This window comes from Carcharhinus amblyrhynchos, chromosome 5 (genome assembly GCF_965287045.1).
Source record: "Carcharhinus amblyrhynchos chromosome 5, sCarAmb.v2.hapA, whole genome shotgun sequence".
NCBI lineage: Eukaryota > Metazoa > Chordata > Chondrichthyes > Carcharhiniformes > Carcharhinidae > Carcharhinus > Carcharhinus amblyrhynchos.
Genome location: NC_137328.1, coordinates 2,215,325 through 2,233,948, shown reverse-complemented (window position 1 = coordinate 2,233,948; position 18,624 = coordinate 2,215,325). Strand labels below are relative to the sequence as shown.

The following is an 18,624-nucleotide window of genomic DNA, read 5'->3' as shown; positions in this document are numbered from 1 at the left end:
AAGGACAGCAGATCTAACGTGAGTCTGACTAAAGTTGTACCCTTTCTGACAGAAAAGCACTAAATTAAACTCTCTTACATCTACATCTTATTTCTAATATTTAATACAAATCTAGATCACTCAAAACAATCTTTGCTTCTTGAAACTTTATAAAGAGAGTTTCAGATTTTTGTTAACCATGTTATAACTGTCATTTAACTTATAAATGACTTGATTCTAATTTTAAAACCCTTCACTCCCAGAGGCAGCCATTTCAATTTATGCATCCTCATCCTATGAGAATGTTTTGGAGCTTAGAAGAATGAGGAATGATCTTATTGAAACATACAGAATTCTTAAGGGATTTGACAGTGTGGAAACAAAGGTTGTTTCCTGGGGAATCTAAAACATGTGGACATGGTCCCAGAAGAAAAAAGATGATCAATTAGGATTGAAGTGTGGAGACATTTCTTCACTCAACGGATTGAGAATTTTTGGAATTATCTACCCCAGATGGTTATGGGTGCTCCATCATTGAATATATTTAAGGCTCAGATGTACATATCTTTAATCAGAAATCAAGATGTATGGAGTGCAAGCATGAAAGCAGAGTTGAGCCAAAATTAGCCATGATTGTATTGAATGACAGAACAGGCTCGACAGAAGGTATGGTTTCCTACTCCTGATGTTGTTAAACATCGTAAACTCAAACTGTCCTTGATGTAACCAGTATCAATTCATGCTATATCACACTCTATAACCAAATCTGTCTTTCATGAGGGTCACTAGCTAAAACTGAAAGCTGTGCTATAGACTAGCTGATTGCTGTTAATGTGCACAAACAGATAAGGCTATAAAAAGATCCATAGAATCCTTGGTTTTGTGTTTGGACATTTGGGATTAACGTTGAACTCATACAAAACATTAGTGAGTGCTGTGTATTGTATACGTGGTCTGGTATAGTTATCAAAGTAATGGAAGCACTACTACAGTGTTTCTTAGGCTAAGGGGATATGCTGATAGAGATTTTCAAAAATTATTATAAGTTATGGTAAGTTAATTGCAATCGATAGTGTTGGGTCCATTCATTCGTTTGAGCTGAGCGGGACAGCACATGGTACTAACTTTAAAATGGTTTTCTTTTATTGAACAGAACTAAAAAAGATTAACATGACAGAAGCAGTAAAAAAAAGTAAATTTGGCGACTAGTTTCTCAGGCAGTCCATGTACTGAACTTGAACACTGAACTGAAACACTCTAAAATCCAAACTATATTTCAACCCTTATTACGTTATTGAAAGTGTCCTCTGCAGGTTATCTCTGTCTAGAAAAACAATCATTGCAGCAGCTGTTATGCTGTTGTTTGTCTGCATTGTGTCCTTCAGGAAAGCAGTCTATTTCCAGCTAACCCGCCATGCTTTCTGATTGTATATGGACGTAGTCAAACTAGCTACAATTGGTTAGCTTAGCAGAGTTAGTTGCATAGGCAGAAATATCTTCAAATGAAGACTTTGCATAGACTGAAGCAAACAGGGCTAAGCATACATAGGATCGCTGAGATAGTAAGACTGCAACTGTAATTCATAAAAAGTAGTAAAGGCGCTTGGAAAACATTTTTTGTGCAGAAGGTTATTAAAATGTAGATCTCAGCTACAAACTTTGGTTAAAGCACAGTCTATATCACTTTCAGAAGAAAATTAGGCAATTGCAAATGAAGGAAAATGTTCAGAGTATGTGGAATAATCAGAAAAATATTAGTAAAGCTGTCTTAGGCTGAAACAGGATCCAAATTATCTTAGCTGTTGTTACACTATTTCCAGTTTAGTTTACCAACACAATGCAATTCAATATACTTTCAGTTGTGCCTATTTGTATTATCTACCATTATGATTGCCGATCAGTTGACACATAGCAATCACTTTAGGATAATAGCAATGATATGCTTGGTACTTTTGAATTATCAATATATTCTCTTGACAACTATATCACATTTTTTGAGCTATGTTGGATTCAACTGCAATTTTAGTGCGAATTTTAGGAGAATTTTCTTCTTCCTGGTACAAAATGAGTCTGTGTGCTGTGCAGTATATATATATGAAACATTAAAGTAAGGAAGCAATCTGAAGACATTGTTTCTTATGGTTGCATTATTAAAAATATGACTGGCTTAACTTTCTACACGTACTGCAGAACCAGTCAGCCTTACTGGGGAACATCTGTAACCATTTCCAGTTTTACTTCTCACAATTATTGATTCTTATTGAATCTATATAGCCATCTTCAATATTACCATCATCTTCTTCAGGAGTTGCCCTGACTTCGGTTTGTTGGCCACTGTTTTTAGTTTTTCCTAAAGCCTGTGGAGCACTATCCTCTGTTGCTGCGGAAGTATTTTCCATGAAAAGCTCTGGTTCTTCCTGCAATCGATGATGATGGTAGGCAAAGAGACAGTTGTACCAGTTAATGCATTTTGCAAAGAGGACAAGTATCGAAGATATGCCAATAGAAATTGCCATGACACCGATCACTAATTTCCAGGATTTCCCAAATTTGGATTGGTCTAATAAATAAAAAAAAAGTAGTCTGTACAAACATTAAGTACTAATATTTAGCTTTTTTTTGAAAGCTATCATTGTCTTAAATTTTAACTATACTAAGTATATTTATAATGAAATAGTTACTGCTGTAATTACACAAGAGCACTAAGCTGAATGGGATGCTGGCCTTCATAGCGAGGGGGATTGAATATAAAAGTAGGGGGGTCTTGCTGCGGCTGTATAGGGCATTGGTGAGGCCGCAGCTGGAGTACTGTGTGCAGTTTTGGTCGCCGTACTTACGCAAGGATATTTTGGCCTTGGAGGGAGTGCAGAGGAGGTTTACTAGGCTGATGCCGGAGTTGAGGGGGTTGAGCTATGAGGAGAGGCTGAATAAACTAGGCTTGTACTCGTTAGAGTTTAGAAGAATGAGGGGAGATCTCATTGAGACGTATAAGATGATGAATGGGATGGATAGGATAGAGGTGGAGAGACTCTTCCCGCTCAAAGGATAGTAGGACTAGGGGGCACAGCCTCAAGATAAAGGGGGGCGGTTTAGAACGGAGTTGAGGAAGAATTTCTTCACTCAAAGGGTGGTGAATCTCTGGAATTCTCTGCCTGTTGAAGTGGTGGAGGCTACCTCGCTAAATATTTTTAAGAAGCGGGTTGATGGGTTTTTGACAAGAGAGGGGATTAAGGGTTATGGGGAGAGGGTGGGAATGTGGAACTGAGCCACGACAGATCAGCCATGATCTTATTGAATGGCGGGGCAGGCTCGATGGGCTAGATGGCCTACTCCTGCTCCTATTTCTTATGTTCTTATGATCACTTCAGTCAGACATGATCACCATCACCAAACATAACTGATGTTGGAAATGACTGATCAGAAACTTGTGCAATCTGTTGTACTGAGTTTGGTTATTGGCAAATGGCATCCCTCATCTGATGAAGCAGAAAAAATGTCAAATACATTTTGCAGATCATTGCTGCCTGTTATTTTTTGCTTCTGTAAATACGGAATTCTTGAGGCCAATTATAGCAACCCTATGTCAATTGCAGGTGCATTAGCTTATTGTAGCCCAATCCATCACGCAAACCAGCTTCCCGTCCATTGACTTTGCCTACATTTCCCACTGCCTCGGCAAGCATAATCAAGGACCCCACGCACCCCCGGCATTCTCTCTCCCACCTTCTCCTATCAGGAAAAAGATACAAAAGTCTGAGGTCATGTACCAACTGACACAAAAACAGCTTCTTCCCTGCTGTTATCAGACTTTTGAAGGGACCTACCTTGCATTAAGCTATGACTAACACTACATTCTGCACTGTCTTGTCTCATTCTCTATGAACGGTACGCTTTGTCTAGCGCGCAAGAAACAATACTTTTCAATGTCTGCTAATATATGTAACAATAATAAATCAAATTAAAATCAAACTCCGCATACTCCAGGAATCTAGTTTGGTTGGGTATAGCTCAGCTCACTGGATAAACCCACTAAGTCAGCAGAAATCGACCACAATTTTTAATTCTGGTTATTCATAGAAACATAAAATCCCTACAGTACAGAAGGAGGCCACTCGGCCCATTGAATCTGTACCGACCACAATGCCACCCAGGCCCTATTCGCATTACCCTTATTTACCCTTCTATTGTGAGTTTCTTTGAAGAGAAGTATGAAGTTTGCCTTCTTAGCCACTTTGTCAGTTGCACCTGTAGACATGAGTGGGAGACGTTCAGGCCTTGACCACTGTTGCTGTGGGTTGACTGCATAGCAACAGTACAGTCTTTTTTGACAACTCGCACCAGTCTCCATGGATGTAGCATATAGCTGCCTTTCTGTCAGAAATTCCCTGAAATATTGTGCTGCATTATAATTTCATTTATCACTTGTCAGAAATGTGCGCAATTGATATTAAATTCTACAGTACCTGAACCATTTGTTTGATTCCCAGTGGCGTTTTCTACAGTCATGGTGGGAGATTGCAGTGCTAGATTGTTCATATTTTTGGATAAATTTATATCAAATGTAGTTTGGATAGTAGCACTATGCGGAGATGATGCTAAAGTAGAGACTGAAAAGCATTCACTTGGCTTGATGAGAGCTTTTTTGATGGTGCAGAATTGCATTTCCTTAGGGGTCTCACATGTTGTGATGTTTTCATTACCTGTAGTTGAAATAGGATGTAATTTTATAAATATCCAAAATTCTTCAGGCTTCCTGTTTGTCATGCCTCATTTCATGTTAGAAATTTTACATCAATTTTTTGAACAGTCGTAGAGTCATAGAGATTTACAGCATGGTCCTTCGGCCCAAATTGTCCATGCCATCCTTTTTTTAACCACTAAACTAGTCCCAGTGCCCTCGTTTGGCCCATATCTCTCTATATCCATGTTACCTATGTAACAGTCTAAATGCTTTTTAAAAGACAAAATTGTACCCGCCTCTACTACTACCTCTGACAGCTTGTTTAAGACACTCACCACTGTGTGAAAAAACTGTCCCTTTGGAGACTTTTGTATCTCTACCCTCACCTTAAACCTATACCCACTAGTTTGAGACTCCTCTATCATTGGGAAAAGATGTTGACTATCTACTCAATCTTGGGTTTTCTTCAGTAATTTAAAAATTCCATTCGCTGGAGAAATGAAGAAACTTTCTGTTCTCTGCTGAGATTTTGTCAATCATAAGTGCGCTAACTAACATTTTGCAAACCCATCATTACGTGAGTTGAACTTACCCAGATGTACTTTTGTCTCATTAAGCCACATCTGTAAACCTAGAAGGCCACAGCTACAATTCCATTGATTTCCATACAGTGTTAAATGTGATAAATTCAGTGGTTTCATAACACTTCTGTCAATGGTTATAAGGCAGTTGTTATGCAGTTCCAATACAGTCAACTTTTTTAAATTATTGAATGCTCCTGAAATTAAATTGCGGATGAGGTTATATCCAAGATACAATTCTTTAAGTTGAGTTAAATTCGAAAGAATTTGAACGTCGTGATAAGTTAAAGAAATGCTGTTGTTCGTGAGTTTTAGCTTTGTTGTGTTCGCAGGTAGATCATGAGGGATCAATATCAAGCTCATTCCGCTGTAGTCACACTGCAAAAAAAAAGCAATTCTGGTGATTGACATGTACTAAAAAGAAAGATTTGCAATTACAAAAGACCTTTACATGACCATCTAATGTTTGAAAATGCTTTACAGCAAGTAAAGTCCTTTTGAAAGATAGTTGCCATTGCAATGTAGGAAATACAGCAGCCAATATATGCACAGCGTACTCCCACAAATAACAATGTGATAATGATCAGATAATTTGTTTTTGTGATGTTTATTTTGGGATAAATATTAGCAGGACATCAGGGATAACCCCACTTTCTGCTCCAAAGTAGTGCCATGGGATCTTTTACATCCACCCAGCTAGGCAGATGGGTCCTCAGTTTAATATCTCATCTGAAAGGCAACATTTCGAACAACATAATAACCCACTCAGTAAAACGCTGGAGTGTCAGCCTTGAGCTATGTGCTCAAGCCTGAAGTGGGTCTTGAAGCTGGAGCCCAGAAGCAAGAACTGATCCGTAGCTGACACACAATTGAAGAATCTCTTTCTGTTCATTAAACTTTGAGGATTATTTTTTCAGTGCAACTTGCATTCATATGGCACTTTAAATGCAGTAAAGCATCTTGAGGCACAGCATAGAAACGTTCTGAAATAAAACTTGGCACCAAGCCACATTTGAAATATTAGGAGAAAACCAAAATTTGGTCAAAAAGGTAAGTTTCAAGGAACATTTTAAAGAAGCAGAGTGGGAGAGATCGAGAGGGTTAAGGGGGAGATTCCAGAGCTTGGGGCTTAAGCAGGTACCAGAATAGACAATAGGTGAGATTTTCTGACCAACCATAAGTTGGGGCTGCCAAATCTCCCACAGCTGATCTCACCACAGCAGGGCTGGAAAATCATTGCCCAGATGCTTGGAACAAACCAGAATTGGACTTGCCACTCTGACGAAGGGTCACTTCAACCCAAAACATTAGCTCTGTTCTCTGTCCGCTCATGCTGTCAGACCTCCAGAGATTTTCTAGCATTTTCTGTTTTTATTTGTTCCTTTTTCTGAGTCTTTCCATGGATGTGTAGCTCCAATACTTAGACAAAAATACATTTTTAAAGGTTTGTCGCTAAACACTGGCAACAAGCTAGTACCTAGAAATTGCTGTTTTGTGCTTTCTAGAAATTAGTAGTTGAAGTTTTGTAAAGAATTTTCTCCTGGTTTGTTTGCAACTTTCAGTCTGGGGACATTTTATCATTGAATAGCCAACCAAAGACAAATTCATTAATTTAATTAGCCAGTCGTAGATGAGTCCCTAAAATATACTCAAATACAAAGCCAAGTGTTTATTTGGCAAAATGGATATTAGATTGAGGAACGTTAACTTTAAATGTCTTAAGGTTGCGAAGCCTCATATAAAGGACTGCAGAAATATTGTCCCTCTTCTAGGCTCATTCATACCATCTTGCCAAGAAACAGTTGGTGCCATAAGCATGGGAAGGAGGTAAGAAAAGTAGGCACCAGAAGTTAACCTGCACAGTGCTGCATGTGACTGAATTATGTTCAAATTCGGCATGTTTGCTACGAATATCTCCAATCTTTATAGATACACCATAGAAAACATCCTTTCCAGATATATTACAGCTTGTTATGCCTCCTGGTCTGACCAAGATCGCAAGAAATTACCAGTGGTTATGAACATAGCCCAATCCATCATGCAAACCAGCCTCCCATCTATTGACTCTATCTACATTTCCCACTGCTCCAGAAGAATAGTATAATGAAGGACCCCCACCCCACACATTCTCCCTTCCACCTTCTGCCGTTGGGAAAAAGACACAATCTGAGAACACGTACCAACCGACTCAAGAACAGCTTCTTCCTTGCTGTCATCACTTTTGAATAGACTTATCAAATATTAAGCTGATCTTTCTTTTCACCCTATCTGTAACTCCAACACTATATTCTGCACCCCCTCCTTTCCTTATCCCCTATGTACTTTGAACAATGTGTTTTGTTTGCATAGTGTGCAAGAAACAATACTTTTCATTGTATCCCAATATATGTGTCAATAATAAATCAAATCAATGTACAACCCAAAAGGTGTTCAGAATTCCAGTGAAACTGCAATGCACCCAATGCTTCCACGAGGAAGTAATATGGGATGCTGACTTTACTCATCCAAAGAAATGCACTCGCACCATGGAACCACAGTGAAGCCAACTCAAGCTGCCAACATAGATACAAATTAGAGCAGAAGAAATTATTGCACTAAACTTGAGTGTTGTGGAAAAAAGATTTAATCTTGCATTCATCAGGCAAACTGCAAGAACACCAATGTCAGGAGGAAAAAACTTTATATCCTGCATGTAAAATGAGTGTTTGATTAGTTGGCAACTGGACAGTGATTGGCAGAAGAATTGCCCTGGGAGAATGGACCTGTAAATGGTGGCTGAACGTGAAACATAGTTTGAAAATTTAAACTAAGCAGCTTGACGCTGGTAAAAGCATTGCCCTGAGGAATAAAATAGCGAATGATTCATTTACTTTGTTTAGGTGTAATAGGTGTAACATGCACATTGTCCATTTTGTCTGCAAAGAACAGCTTCCTGTGTATTAATACATATAGCTTCTAGTACACACAAATGAACCAAAAATATGGAGTTCTGCCAATCCCACAAATGAGTTATGTGGTATATGAATGACAGTATGCCAGTGTGATGCTAGATATATAGGCCATACGCCCCAAAAACTGGTAGATCATACTAAACAGCATGCCCTTCCACTGTTCACAACAAGCGAGGTACAGACCGTACCCAACCAACCTGTGCTTGTAAAACTCAACCATGTCCAGCATTAGATGTGATTCTGTAATTGGACAACATTTTCTAAATAATCCTAAGTGTTAAAAATTATGCGATCAAACAATTTAAGATTGTCATTCGGGCTCACAGAGTGGTGTGTTTGCATGTACACAGGCCCTGTTCTTTCCAGGTGAAGAACAGGTACACACATCGCATCTGTTTCAGCTGAACAAAGTAAGTGATAGCCATTCGCTGGTTCATTCATCAGGCCAAATTAAATTTAAAAAATTATAGGATTTTTGAATGTAATTTATTAAATATTTTGTATCCCTGTCTCTTTCACACTATCGGAACAAGGGAGATTGTATTCATAATGCCTATTAGACTACCTCTGATCACCTCATAGAAAGCATAAAACAAGGGTCAGGAAAGATAATGGACGTGTCATTAAATGCACCAACATTTTCGATGGAATGGGATTTCAAGAATACAACTCTCTTTAAAGATTTGTTGATATTATTTGTTAAGCTACCACGGTACTTACAGTTGTGTCACTGAAACTGCAGGGAGATGAGGCTATTGCAGCAGTTGTCAAGATAACATTTCCAGCCCAAAGTTTAATCCAGCAGATTCTCATGATCCTAATTCTACTGCAAAATAAATGCTTTAAATTCCTTCCAGTTAACGAAGAGTTTTGATGTTTCTTTTATCATTAAAATTTGAAAATCAATTGTAAACAGTACTAAAAGTTGAATTTGGATTGAATATACTGCACAGAAATAACAAGTGCTTCTCATGACCTTTTTCTCACGTGTTTACTGTCAGCATTTAGAAGATGAGTTTTACATTTAAATGCAGTCTTTTAAAATCTCTCAATTTGACAATTCTTAACAACACAAGCCTAACATGAAACTAGATGTCTTTTGGAAATCCAAATAGATCATATCATCTTTATAAGTTTATTTATTTATTAGTCACAAGTAGGTTTACATTAACACTGCAAAGAAGTTACTGTGAAAATCTCCCAGTCGCCACACTCTGGCGCCTATTTGGGTACACTGAGGGAGAATTTAGCTTGGCCAATGCACCTAACCAACACATCTTTTAGACTGAGAGAGGAAACCGGAGCACCCGGAGGAAACACCATAGACACAGGGAGAACATGCAAACTCCACAGAGACGGAGACCCAAGCCGAGAATCAAACCCAGTCCCTGGTGCAGTGAGGCAGCAGGGTTAACCACTGTGTCGTTCGTATTCATGTGGTTTCAACTCCTACCTATTACCAAAGTTTACTTTGTCTTAAAAATACAGACAAAAAAATGAATTTATACAAGGTGCTTGGGAGAGCTGTTAAGGTAAAATGTATTTGATAAAATAAATCAACAGAAGTCATGATTAACAATATTAAATTGAGTTTTTAAAAACCTATGACTTTTGCGTGTGGAATAAAAATATACATGTTATTGAATATTTAGAACCATATGCAAGAAATAATTGAGAAAGGGTGTCAATAAAAAAAATTTCACATGCTGGATAATGGTTTGTTAAGCTAGAAACCAACTTCCAATGTGTGAAAGATTGAAGGTTAAAGAGAACAACTGGATGCAAAGAAATATAGAGATAAATCATTGAAACATAAAGGAAAGGCTATTTTCAAGAAGCAATTAACACCCCTTTCTGTATCTTTGCTTTCAAAATGTATTGTGCTTTTGTTGACCTATTCCTGTAGAATGCATATTGTAATCTAATGTGTCAGCATTTTCAGTGGGAATTCCAATATTAACATGCCAGCCTGTTCTGGCACCAGGTGGAGCCCTTATTATAACTCTACCGTTATACAATGTATTTACAAAGCACCCTGTAATGATTGCCATTCCACTAGACGGCACTGTTATATTGTCCACAAATAAATCCACAAGAAGACATAGCCATCAAGTTGAAGTTCAAATCTTTGAAGCAACTAATTATTCAAGAAGCCTAGAAAATTACTCATGTCTAAGGTAAAGATTTTAAAATATTTAAAGAATTTCATAATTATGTGATTGAATATACCTGTTGAATTTTTTTGTGTGTACCCGAATTAAAACTTCGCAACTCCAAACTGTCAAAAGTTTGAGCTTCAACTTGGATATTTTAACACGCAAGCTGGATTTTTCAATCATATCTGTATTCTGAGCAGAAGTTGCTTGCAGGATTTTATCGCCTGCAGTGTGCGCCAAAAGGGCTTGATAGCTGTGTCCTTTTGAGGATTTATTTGTTTCTTCCAAAAGATTTGGAAATCAACTGGAGACTGAATTCTCAACCTTCTGTACAGCAAACAAGTTAACCATTATGATTTCCTCTGAACCTCTTAAAGATAAATGATACCAAGACAGGACAGCAAAATCTGCTCTAATGGCAGGAGTTTGCAACTCAAGTGTGACAAGTTTATATTGGGAGTTTTCTTTCTAAATTCCTATGTCCTAAGTTATATCGGAAAAAGTTGACAAAGTAGAGGCATGAGTTTTTTTAATGAAATGTATATAGTTTGGAAGTTGTTTAAATTATAAACTTCAAGTTTTTAGATGGAGCGAAGTAGAAATGGTCGAGAGCTTCATGTTTTTAGGTGTCCAGATCACCAACAACCTGTCCTGGTCTCCCCAGATCAACGCCTTTCCTTTCTCAGAAGACTAAGGAAATTTGGCACGTCAGCTACGACTCTCTCCAACTTTTACAGATACACCATAGAAAGCATTCTTTCTGGTTTTATCACAGCCTGCTATGGCTCCTGCTCTGCCCAAGACCACAAGAAATTACAAAGTGTCGGAAATGAAGCCCCATCCATCGCGCAAACCAGCCTCCCGTCCATTGATTCAGCCTACACTTTACGCTGCCTTGGAAAAGCAGCCAGCATAATTAAGGACTCCACGCACCCCGAACATTCTCTCTTCCACCTTCTTCCATTGGGAAAAAGATACAAAGATCTGAGGTCATGTACCAACTGACTTAAGAACAATGCCTTCCCTGCTGACTTTTGAATGAGCCTACCTCACACTAAGTTGATCTTTCTCTACACTCTAGCTATGACTAACACTACATTCTGCGCTCCTTTCCTTCTCTATGAACAGTATGCTTTGACTGTATAGCATGCAAGAAACAATACTTTTCACTGTATACCAATACATGTGATGATAAATCAAAAACTCCTTGAACATTTTGAAGTAATTTTTGCTTCTGATGATTTGTGCAATGCTACAAACACATGAACAGAGGGAAAAAAGCTAAGTTTTCTCATTTTGCACCACTGCCACACACTAAAAGTATATATCTGGAAATTGCACGGTTCCTTCTTCCGTCAATTTGTTCCAAGTAGTTGTAAAGTATGCTTCAAGGCTGGAACATAACATCAGGAACTGTCTGATAATGGGGAAGGTAGGAAAAAATACTTGATGCTGTTAAAAGTGCTGCCAACAGATTGGAGGAAGAGGAAGCTGATGTGTGAAAGCACTTGAGTGAGTTTGGGGGTGAGTGGGAGAGGTGGCATGGGCATTTGATTGCTTTTAAAAACCAATGGCAATTTGGGACCCATTCAATCCCCACAAGGCAGTAGGTTAGCACATTGCACATGCCTTAACAAATCTTCCTTAGTTGTTTCAATTTGGGAATCATTTTTTTTCAATTGGAGATAACTCGTGTCACTCCATCATTTAAGCAAAGATGAGAGGGGGAGACTGTAAGGGAGTTATAAACCAATTAGTATAAAAGTTCTGAAGTCAATGAGGAGAATGTGACTGAAATTTTTCAGCCAATCAGAGAAGGCCAGTGTGGGCCTGTGAATAATAGGTCATGCCTAGTAAATTTGACTGAACGTTTTGAAGAGATGACTGAAGTTGTGGACAAGGCAATGTTTATGGATATTATTTATGTGAACTTCCAGAACACGTGTGATAAGCTCTGCATAAGAGACTCTCAGCTAATGTTGAAACCAATGGAACTGAGTGTGAATTCATAGAATGATACAGTGCAGAAGCAGGCCATTTGGCCCATCAAGTCTGCACTGGCAATTCAAAAGAGCACCGTATCAGAGTTCCAACAAGCGGCCATCCAGTCTGGAAACATAGGCTCTATTCTCTGTCCACACATGCTGCCAGACTTACTGAAATTTTCCAGCATTTTGTTTTTGTTTGATTTCAGCATCCGCAGTACTTTGCATTTACCTTGCATTCTATTCCAGTGATTCCATATCCCATTACGCCTCTTCTGATGTTCTCATAGCCTGACATTGTTCACATGCCCTAAATCCAGGTATCTCAATATCTCACTTTGCAGCTCCCAAATGCCCAGGACTTCAACATCCAACAGCTTTTCTTCCTCCTCTTCTATATTTGAGAATTCCCTCAAAAATCACACAGCCAATGCTCCTTGGAGCAAATCACAGAAAGTTTTCCTTTGTCTTGCCTATTCTCCTGTTCTGCAAGACTTCAGAATTGTCTTTGCCAGTGCTGCCAGATCCAGTGATGCCATTTCCTAGTGCTTACCTGACTAAGTTCTGCCTAACCCCAGCAATGCACCCATATTGCAGCCAAAACACAGCCCTCCTGAAACCTGTGGAGAGCCCCTGACTAAAAGCGCAAATGAGATAAGTAGCTTTAAATTCACATGTCATAGCTCAGTATCACCAGATAAGTTTATATCCCATGATCTAGTTTGTTTACCTCTATGCATGACCAGAAAATCAACCTATTTTTGATGAGGATTTTTCTTTTAATTAACAGTATAATTTCAGCCTTAGTTTAAATTCTCCTGACTTTTGATTTGTATGTCATTGTTAACCTGTGGTTTTTAAGAAAAGGTTCTCGTGTCTTTTGCATTTCTTTATTTTCTGACTTACTCTCTCTGTCAGTGTTCTGTCTTTTTGTGAAGATGTTGACTCCTTGCTGAGGTTTAATTCCACAGGCACTGGCCACCTGATATCATCACCATGTGTAACCCTTGATTTTGAGCAGGTTATTCAACTCTGAGGGCAGAAAGTAGAGAATGTTGTAACTGGGCCTGATCCAGTCCTTACCCAATCTTCAGATATATGTACTTTCAGCAGCGGTGGCTGAATAGGGATAGGAAGAGAGAGCCTTAGCTGATTTGCCTCAACCGTACCCTTGGGTGAGATCAGCTAATTGAGTACAGATTTGGAATTGAACCTGGCCCCTTCTGATTTGCATAGCTCAGTTACTTGTTGAACCATTCAGGAGGTTTTTAAACATTTTCAAAACTGGACTTATGGAAAGTCAGAAATCTAATTCTCATAATAAAATATGTGCATCTTAAATAGAAAAATGTGGTTTCATACCTCCAAAAATGATCATCCAGTGCCTTTCTGTCTTAGCAAGCAGGATTTTCTTGTTTATACATTTTAAATTGTTTCGTGATGACTTTTGCTCTGAAAATAAGATTGTATGTGAGTTGAATCGCTGGTTAAACATTGTACTGTGGTAATGCATTTTAGTTAATTATTCACCATGGTGGTTTACTCGATTTCTTGGTATGTTACATTTGAAGTATCACAACAGAGCATTTTGTCCTTTTAGAATTATGAGCTACTTATTGTAAGTATTTGACATCAACTCTATTTGTTGCAACTAGCATGTTTAAATATTGCTCTATAGAAATGTAGTGGTTTTTAAGTTTTAAAATAAAATTTTACTCATACTCTTAACTCTCATCCATAGGATATTGACTACCTGAATATTACCCACTGATTCATTCCTTAAAGAACATTACTGATCCAAATTGGTTTTTACGACTATTGATAGTTTCATGGTCACCGTTATTAAGACCAGATTCCAAGCCCAGATTTTATAAATTGAATTAAATTCCACCAGCTGCTGCGGTAGGATTTGAACTCGTGTCCTCAGAGCATTAATCTGGGACTCTGGATTACCAGTCCCTTCACATTACCACGACACCATCATCGCCTTCTAGGGTCAAAACCTGTTGCCTTTGTGTCACCCCTTTTCACCATTTTCCTTGCTGCAATATTGCACTCACTTCCAGCAAATTACTTTCAGGCATAGAGAGAACCTACAGAGAAGATCAACTATGTGCAGATGCACAAGAGATGGGTGAGATTCTAAATGAATATTTCTCATCACTATTTACTGTTGAGAAAAGCATGGATGTTAGGGAACTTGGGGAAATAAATAGTGATGTCTTGAGTGTACATATTACAGAGAAAGAGATGCTGTAAGTCTTAAAGCGCATCAAGGTAGATAAATCTCGGGGACCTGATGAAGTGTATCCCAGGACATTATGGGAGGCTAGGGAGGAAATTGCGGGCCCCTGGCAGAGATATCTGAATCATCGATCATCATGGGTGAGGTGCCTGAGATTGGAGGATGACAAATGTTGTGCCTTTGTTTAAAAAGGGCTGCAGGAAAAGCCTGGCAACTACATGCCAGAGAGCCTCACATCTATGGTGGGTAAATTGTTGGAAGGTATTTGGAGAGACAGGATCTAGAGGTACTTGGATGCAAGGACTGATTAGCGACAGTCAGCATGGCTTTGTGAGTGGAAAATCGTCTCTCACAAATTTGATTGAGTTTTTTTGAAAGGGTAACCAAGAAGGTAGATGAGGGCAGTGCAGTTGACGTTGTCTACATGGACTTTAGCGAGAGCTTTGACGAGGTAACACAAAGTAGCTTGTTGCATAAGGTTAACTCTCCCAGGATCCAGGATGAGGTATCTAAACGGATACAAAATTGGCTTCTTGACAGAAGCCAAGGTGGTTGTAGAGGGTTATTTTTCAAGCTGGAGGCCTGTGACCAGCAGTGTTCCTCAAGGGTCAGTGTTGGGTCCACTGTTATTTGTCATTTATATTAATGATTTGGATGAGAATATAGGAGACGTGTTTAGTAAATTTGCAGATGACATCAGATGACTATATATAGTGAAGAAGGTTATCTCCAATTGCAACGGGATCATGATCAATTGGGCCAGTGGGCTGACAAGTGGCAAATGGAGTTTAATATAGATAAATTTGAGGTGATGCATTTTGGTAGATTGAATCAGGGCAGGACTTACTCAGTTAATGGTAGGGCATTCGGGAGAGTTACAGAACAAAGAGATCTAGGGGTACATGTTCATAGCTCCTTGAAAGTGGAGTCACAGGTGGACAGAGTGGTGAAGATGGCATTCAGCATGCTTAGAACATAAGAACATAAGAAATAGGAGCAGGAGTAGGCCATCTAGCCCTTCGAGCCTGCCCTGCCATTCAATAAGATCATGGCTGATCTGTCGTGGCTCAGTTCCACATTCCCGCCCTCTCCCCATAACCCTTAATCCCCTCGCTTATCAAAAACCCATCAACCCGCGTCTTAAAAATATTTAGCAAGGCAGCCTCCACCACCTCAACAGGCAGAGAATTCCAGAGATTCACCACCCTTTGAGTGAAGAAGTTCCTCCTCAACTCCGTTCTAAACCGCCCCCCCTTTATCTTGAGGCTGTGCCCCCTAGTCCTACTGTCCTTTCTGAGCGGGAAGAGTCTCTCCACCTCTATCCTATCCATCCCATTCATCATCTTATATGTCTCAATGAGATCTCCCCTCATTCTTCTAAACTCTAACGAGTACAAGCCTAGTTTATTCAGCCTCTCCTCATAGCTCAACCCCCTCAACTCCGGCATCAGCCTAGTAAACCTCCTCTGCACTCCCTCCAAGGCCAAAATATCCTTGCGTAAGTGCGGCGACCAAAACTGCACGCAGTACTCCAGCTGCGGCCTCACCAATGCCCTATACAGCCGCAGCAAGACCTCCCTACTTTTATATTCAATCCCCCTCGCTATGAAGGCCAGCATCCCATTAGCCTTCCTGACCACCTGCTGCACCTGCAAGCTGGGTTTTTGCGACTCATGCACAAGGTCAGAACATTTGAATACAGGAGTTGAGACATCCTGTTGAAACTGTACAGGACATTGGTAAGGCCATACTTGAAGTACTGTGTACTGTTCTGATCATCTTATCATAGAAAGGATAATATTAAACTAGAAAGAGTGCAGAAAAGATTTACTCGGATGCCACCGAGTCTTAATGGTTTGGGTTATAAGAAGCGGTGGATAGACAGGGATTTTTTTCTCTGGCGTGTAGAAGGCTGAGGGGTGATCTAATAGAGGTCTATAAAATAATGAGGGGCATAGATCAGCTAGATAGTCAGTATCTTTTCCCAAAGGTAGGGGAGTCTAAAACTAGAGGGCATAAATTTAAGGTGAGGGGGGAGAGATATAAAAGTATCCAGAGGAGCAATCTCTTCACACAGAGAGTGGTGACTGTCTGGAACAAACTACCAGAGATAGTAGTAAAGATGGATACAATTTTGTGTTTTAAGAAGATTTGGACAGTTACATTGGTAAGATGGGTATAGAGGGATATGGGCCAAATGCGAGCAATTGGGATTAGCTTAGGGGTTTTAAAAAAAGGGAGGCATGGACAAGTTGGGCTGAAGGGCCTGTTTCCATGCTGTAAGCCTCTATGACAGACACGAAACTTCACCGTCACCTTCATACTAAAACCTCTCCAACCCCGATCATTGAGCTTCAGTATGCGGATGTGTGTGCCATCGGGTGGTTAAAGAACTTCAGATCATTGACTCCTCTGAAGCCTATAAGAAAATGGCCTTTCATTGAACACCTGAAAAACTGAGATCAGCTTCTAACCAGCTATAAATGCACACTGTCCTTTTGCCCCACCTCACCATTGATTAAGATCAACGACAAAATCCTGGAAAATATGAACCATCTTCCATATCTTGGGAGCCTCCTTGGTGAAGGCAGACAGTCAACAAGACTCATCATCACCTCTGACATGCCAGCTCAGCCTTCAACTGATTGAGGAAAAAAAAGTTTATTTATTAGTCACAAGTAAGGCTTACATTAACATTGCAACTAAGTTACTGCGAGATTCCCCTAGCCGCCACGTTCCAGTGCCTGTTCGGGTCGGTGCACTTAACCAACACCTCTCTCAGACTGTGGGAGGAAACAGGAACACCCAGAAGAAACCTATGTAGACACAGGGAAAATGTGCAAACTCCACACAGACAGTGAACCAAGCCAGAAATGGAATCCAGATCCCTGGCACTGTGAGGCAGCAGTGCTAACCACTGTATCACCGTGCTGCCCACAGTCCTCAAAAAAGTATTTGAGGACTGAGACAAAGGTTATTGTTTCCAGGCAGCAGTAATCCCCATGCTTCCATATGCTTTGGAGACTTGGACAACCTACATTGGACATCTTAAAACACTAGAGAAGTATTTTTGAAAAATCCTCCAAATCTGATAGCAAGAAAGGCGCTCTAACAGCAAGATTATCTCCCAAGTGAACATGCCCAGCATTGAGACACTAATCACTGAGAACCAACTCTGCTGGGTAGGACATGTTGTTTGTATTCCTGACACCAGACTCCCCAAGCAACTGTTCCAGTTAAACTTGGTCACAGCAGACAACTGTCTAGAGGGCAATGGAACGACTTTAAGGATGTCCTCAAGGTAACCCTGAAAAGATTAAGCATTCCTGCCAACTTATGGAGACCCTGGTTTATGACCAACCAAAATAGAGGTTCATTCAGGAAAACGGAACACGTTGAGAGGCTGCATCAGAAACATGTAGAGGTAAAGTCAAGGCACTGAAGAGAGCACCTCATCTGCCTGACTCTTCAAGCACTTCTTGCCCTGCAGAAGGCAGAGGCTGCAGATCACACGTTGGACTTCAGAACCCATTGAACCTTTGGGGGAAAAGCCATCCTTAATTCTAAAGGAATGCCGAAAAAGATGATGAATGAAGTTATTAACAGACCCTGTTCTTAATCCCGTAGGAACACAACCCAATCTTCTCAGAAGACTAAGGAAATTTGGCATGTCAGCTACGACACTCACCAACTTCTCTAGATGCACCACAGAAAGCATTCTTTCTGGTTGTATCACAGCTTGGTATGGCTCCTGCTCTGCCCAAGACCGCAAGGAACTACAAAAGGTGGTGAATGTAGCCAAATCCATCACGCAAACCAGCCTCCCAATCATTGACTCTGTCTATAAATCCCATTGCCTTGGCAAATCAGCCAGCATAATTAAGGACCCCACGAACCCCGTACATTCTCTCTTCCACCTTCTTCCTTCAGGAAAAAGATAATAAAGTCTGAGGTGGCGTACCAGCTGACTCGAGAACAGCTTCTTCGCTGCTGCTGTCAGACTTGAATGAACTTACTTTGCATTTAGTTGATCTTTCTCTACACCC

At 39.9% G+C, this 18,624-nt stretch overlaps 2 protein-coding genes across 8 annotated transcripts in view; one reads left to right on the top strand and one right to left on the bottom strand.

The window, feature by feature from the left end:
- Nucleotides 1-18,624, top strand: part of ift74 (intraflagellar transport 74) — an 85,463-nt gene that overhangs the window by 11,326 nt on the left and 55,513 nt on the right. The window lies entirely within an intron of this gene.
- LOC145342835 (leucine-rich repeat-containing protein 19-like) lies at nt 199-17,198 on the bottom strand. Of its 6 annotated transcripts, none has more exons than XM_080188323.1 (6): nt 17,091-17,198; nt 13,696-13,785; nt 8,913-9,015; nt 5,253-5,619; nt 4,443-4,679; nt 199-2,539 (listed from the first exon to the last, which is right to left on the bottom strand). In XM_080188323.1, the coding sequence occupies exons 3-6, from the start codon at nt 9,003-9,005 to the stop codon at nt 2,214-2,216; spliced, it is 1,023 nt and encodes a 340-aa protein (XP_080044449.1). In that variant the 5' UTR covers nt 9,006-9,015; nt 13,696-13,785; nt 17,091-17,198; the 3' UTR covers nt 199-2,213. The 6 variants fall into 6 exon arrangements, with proteins under 6 accessions (XP_080044449.1, XP_080044447.1, XP_080044448.1 ...); XM_080188321.1 differs by lacking the exon at nt 17,091-17,198 and adding an exon at nt 13,240-13,365 and having other exon boundaries at nt 8,913-9,018; nt 13,696-13,932; XM_080188322.1 differs by lacking the exon at nt 17,091-17,198 and having other exon boundaries at nt 8,913-9,018; nt 13,696-13,932.

Coding starts and splice junctions, on each gene's coding strand:
- LOC145342835 (XM_080188323.1), bottom strand. CDS start 9,005: ATGAGAATCTGCTGGATTAAACTTTGGGCTGGAAATGTTATCTTGACA. Junction 5,620..8,912: donor GCAGTTTCAGTGACACAACT/GTAAGTACCGTG, acceptor TTTTTTTTGCAG/TGTGACTACAGCGGAATGAG. Junction 2,540..4,442: donor GAATCAAACAAATGGTTCAG/GTACTGTAGAAT, acceptor TTTATTTATTAG/ACCAATCCAAATTTGGGAAA.